General features: G+C 40.1%; 1 protein-coding gene across 2 annotated transcripts in view; it reads right to left on the bottom strand.

Annotated features, from left to right (window-relative positions):
- LOC107661424 (histone-lysine N-methyltransferase EHMT1-like) overlaps nt 1-5,100 on the bottom strand; it is a 52,615-nt gene that overhangs the window by 27,208 nt on the left and 20,307 nt on the right. The window contains exon 1 of one of the 2 annotated variants that reach the window (XM_016451017.1): nt 1,768-1,954. The exons of the other annotated variant lie outside the window; for it this stretch is intronic. Within the exon in view, the coding sequence (XP_016306503.1) occupies nt 1,768-1,812 (45 nt within the window). The 5' untranslated portion in view covers nt 1,813-1,954. Of the gene's footprint in view, nt 1-1,767; nt 1,955-5,100 lie in introns of those variants that run through there. 2 annotated transcript variants of the gene reach the window in all.

The raw sequence follows: 5,100 nt of genomic DNA, 5'->3' as shown, positions 1-5,100 counted from the left end.
GAAACACACAGCGTCTTCACAACATGGCGCAGTGGCAGCAACAATAAAGTTACGCCTTCTTTCTTTGTGTGAACATTTGGGCGGCGTTATGCAAATCTTCCCACATTGTGACGTAGACATGTGGGGGAGTGTTTAAATGATGCGTTTTAGGAGGGTGTGGACCAGTCTTAACTTTAATAAAGAATATCTCTTTGGGTTTGAGACTTTAGTCTTTGCAACTTTAGGGATCTTATCTATTCACGAACAGCTTGTAACACTCCAAAGAGAAAGGAAAACTTGAAATCGCATCATATGACCCCTTTAACATGCTGATTTGCTGCTCAAGAAACATTTCTGATTATTATTAAATGTTAAAAACAGTGCAATATTTTTGTTGAAATCATGATACCATTTCTTTCAGGATTCTTGGATAACTGGTACAAAAGAACAGCATTTTTGTTATTTATTTATAATTTTTGTTTTCTTTTTTTGGAACAATGCAAATGTCTGTCACCTTTTTTTTTTTTTTTTTACTTTTTTTTATGATGATAGGACAGTTTTAGCATTGACAGGAAGTGGGAGAGAGAGATGGGGGCAGGATCGGGAAAGGTCCTTGAGTCGGGATTCGAACTCGGGACACCCGTAAGCAAGGTTATCGGCACCAACAAATGTCTGTCACTTTTGGTCAATTTAATGTGTCCTTATCAAAAATAAAAAGTATTATTTCATTTTGAAAAATGTGAGCCCAACTTTTGAACGGTAGTGTATATATGCGAGTAACAGTATTTCCTCCAAAATTACCAGGAACCATGAAGTATTTCTAAAAAAAACAACAGATCTTCACAGCCTCATCTTCATGACACAAATCAAGCCTATATCTCAATATTTTCAGAGCAATACAAACCAGGAGGCCTAATCAGTTCATATAACATAGCTCTGTAGCCTGTAGATTGCACTCAGAAAGAAATCTAGTGCTCTCATACTAACCATACTGATAACAAAATCTGTGTATACATAGCTGTTCCATTGCTCTAAATTCTTTCACAGTCCTAATGCATTTCTCCAAGACAGATGCAATATAGGGTTATGAATACATTCAGTATGACGACTATGAATGCTCTGCACAATAGCTAAACTTTCGCAGCAATGAAATAGATCTTAAGTATGAAATTCCTTTTGATTTTGCAAGAATCATTTCTCAACACATGTCAAGGCCCCATCTTGCAACCTTGGCAGGGGCAGAAACGTCTCTTGATTTTCATTCTGCCAAAAAACTGCACTACTGACACCACCACAGAACAGGACTTCAACTGAACCCTGCATACTAGGAGTTTCACCTACATTTTGTAGTCACCTCATACCACTGACACAGAGAGTCAGAGAAACCGATTTCCCAGAAGCCATGATTATCATACTGAAGGCCCTCAAGATGTTTTTTAGAGAGCGACAATGTAGTTTCATATCTTCCAGCTGGGAAATGTAAAAGATCTTCTATGCTTTCCTGGTTTTCTACAGCACAGTGGTGGAAAACAATGAGAGGGAAGGAGGGAGAGTTACAAGCAAAAAGAAAAGAGAGCGATAGTGTGGCTATTCATGACTCGTTTGGATGGCCTATCGTTTCTTTGCATCTCTCCTGAATCTACAGCTTTCTATCACCCCATCACAAAAGAAATAGCAATATAAAACATAAACACACAGACGCAGAGTTGTGTTTTGAGAATATAAATCCAGATGGCTCCAGGCATGCAAACAAGCTTTTTACAAATGCAGAGGGATCCTAGTATTCACCTCAAAGGAATCTACAACAGGACCAGCCAGTGAAACCAAGCTCATTGCCAGCAAGAATAGCAGCGGTCTATGTTTTGCACTGCTGATTATAGGCGGCCGATGTCAACACTCAGGTATCAGGAAAAGCATCAAGGATTGCCTGCATAATCGGCTCGATTTGCTTGGCTGCTCAAGTTTATCCCATTTGCAAGTTCTTCTTTTCTGCCATTGAAGACAAATGCAAAAACGTTGTAGTAAACCATCTAATAATGCCAATAACGTTCTTGTCTAAATTTTGACAGAAGCTTGTGCTGCATTTGAGAGGCTGCAGGTTTTTCTAAGTTGACGGACTTGAATGAGTAATTAAATAAATCTATCCTTTAAATAGATTAAGAAAATTTGTGATTATTCCTTCAAAAAGTTGATGAAGAGGCATGGTAGGCCAATTAAATATGGTTCTGGGGTACAGCTACACCCCAAAAAATCCTTCCAAGGAAAACATTCGGAGGTCAGATTTGGGATGAGCACAGGACCAAGTCTCGCAAAACTGAGATTGCTACAAGTTCCTGTCCAACTTTGAGCAGGCCCGCTCTTCAGATCCTGGAACGTGAGCTTAATCAGTTCATCAGAAAGACGACAGATGAATCAAATGAAATCCAAAAGAAGAAGAAAAACTCATTTCCAAGCAGCAAAAGAGTGGATTTTTGGAGTACCCAGTCCATTGCGTTCAAAAAACCTACAGCAAACCAGTTAGGAGCAGCTATCTGGAAATACTTGTTCCTTTGACCACAAAAGCAAAAATGGAGAAGGAAATAATCCTGCTTCATGAGAGGTCAAACCCTCCAGCAACATGGCTGTACCTGCCTTAAGCAGTGGTCTTCATTCATGGGGGAGGAGGAAACAAATTGACACTCTCCAAACAACTAGCTATCTTCCTACACATGCACAGTCCCCGAGCACAGGTCACATGACCAGCTCTCTGTAAAAAGCTCTGACACGGCCCACACTGAGCATGCTCAGATGGAGCTCTACTGTTCTTCACGAAGAAGGAAGAGCAGAAAAAAACAACACTGCAGCCATTTCATGGATCGGGCTCTAGCTACAATCAATAGGCTCTTTGGTGTGTTTAACGCTGTTACTGTTGCTCAATCTAATACCCTTGTGATATCTCGAAGGTTTCTGACTAGAATGCGAAGCAATACATTAACAGCACATTTTTGAACGCGCATATTTATCAATGTTTCATTGGGTTTTGAAGTGTCAAACCTGTGCATTTACACATAATAAACATGTATTAAGCATCAAATTTTGTTTCCTGCAATATAAAAAAAACAAAAGGCCAATGTGGTTTGGATTTAAGCAAAACACATCCTTGAGCCAAACTGAAACAATTTTTTAAAAATGCAAAAGGAAACTGTCTGCATCATTTGTCTCTTAAAATTGGTTTCATGTATCTAACATTTTTATCCAGCTGCTTTGAAACTTTTATGTCAACAGGACTTGTAAATTATAGATCATTAAAATGCACGCTATCTGGAAATGATTAATTATGATCAACTCAACTGTATATGAAAACCACTCAAAATAATTAGTTAGACTAAATATGTTTTCTAGCAGGGAAACTGAGGTTTAGACCATTGTCTAATGTAGTTCCTTTTGATTTCCCAAAAGCAAGTGGCTTGAGTAGATCTACAAAATAAAACATGAAGTCTTAACTATAAGCAAACCATAAAACAACAAATAAATAAATAATTTATCATTTTTTGAGGCCTGAAATCATTAACAAAAAAATGATTTTGGTTGATGAAAAATGAAAAAGCTCCTCTGACAACAGTGTCTATTTCTTGCACACAATGTGGATAAGCTACGTCATTACCAACAAAAACATATCATGTGAAGTCCACTTCGCAGGGCACTTACAGTCGAATAAGACAACGCTTGAATGCTGCTGCCTGAACAAGAGACCACCTTACTGAAGTGAAAGTGTTAGCTGGTGTCACTATCTCGCGAACACGGCGGCGAATCTCCACCAAATTCAGGGGATACCTTCAGCTCGAGGAAATTTAACCGCCCGTAACTCCCGGACCCTGGGGGCTATCGATGGGGGGGGGGTCTCATTCGAAAGGGGGCCTCGAGACGTACACTCGATTCAGCGTTCCAGAGGGTTCCTCGAGCTGAAGGGATCCCCCGAATTTAGTGCGGATCTGCCGCGCTGTTACGGAGATTTGGCCGTTCAAAGTTTCAATGGTATTCCATACACTTAAGCTTTAAGTGTAAGCATTTCATCCAGGTCGCCAGTAGCAAACAATGGAACATTGTACAACAATGGAACAACGCAATTACACCATTTACAAGCATTTTATCTGCGTTTTATGTTTTGTACAAAAAAATTCATATTGAGGGCACTTACAGTCGAATAAGACAACGCTTGAATGCTGCTGCCTGAACAAGAGACCACCTTACTGAAGTGAAAGTGTTAGCTGGTGTCACTATCTCGCGAACACGGCGGCGAATCTCCACCAAATTCAGGGGATACCTTCAGCTCGAGGAAATTTAACCGCCCGTAACTCCCGGACCCTGGGGGCTATCGATGGGGGGGTGGTCTCATTCGAAAGGGGGCCTCGAGACGTACACTCGATTCAGCGTTCCAGAGGGTTCCTCGAGCTGAAGGGATCCCCCGAATTTAGTGCGGATCTGCCGCGCTGTTACGGAGATTTGGCCGTTCAAAGTTTCAATGGTATTCCATACACTTAAGCTTTAAGTGTAAGCATTTCATCCAGGTCGCCAGTAGCAAACAATGGAACATTGTACAACAATGGAACAACGCAATTACACCATTTACAAGCATTTTATCTGCGTTTTATGTTTTGTACAAAAAAATTCATATTGGTGGCATATCTGTGGCATATTTGCCGGGCTCTATTTAGAACTTACACTGATGAGGGGCTCTGCGTGTAAAAGTTTAAATTCTTTTAACGTGCCACTCATGTGCTGCAAAAGACGCGAGAGCAATGGTCATATAGCACCAACTACACCCGCGGTAGAATGTTTTTAAGGAGAAAGTATTAATAGGATTAAAAACCGAAATAACCGACATGGGAAAATTATGTCGATTTGTGATCGGAGAAACAACAAACAACAAGCGCTACTCTACACTGCTCAAAACTCGCGTTTGAATCGTCAGTGGCAAATTCATATGACGTTGCAAAAAAGAACATTATGTTGTGTATTTGGTGTAATGCAATGTGTTTATGCGGTTTAAGGTTCAAAAAACACATTTTCCATATAATGTACATTATTGTTTCTCCTCTATGCCCCGCCTTTCTGAAACACGTAGATGTTTACAAAGCTCAT

The sequence above is a fragment of the Sinocyclocheilus anshuiensis genome, unplaced genomic scaffold, assembly GCF_001515605.1.
Source record: "Sinocyclocheilus anshuiensis isolate Anshui unplaced genomic scaffold, SAMN03320099.WGS_v1.1 scaffold457, whole genome shotgun sequence".
NCBI classification, from domain to species: domain Eukaryota; kingdom Metazoa; phylum Chordata; class Actinopteri; order Cypriniformes; family Cyprinidae; genus Sinocyclocheilus; species Sinocyclocheilus anshuiensis.
This window is presented reverse-complemented; position numbering and strand designations above follow the sequence as displayed.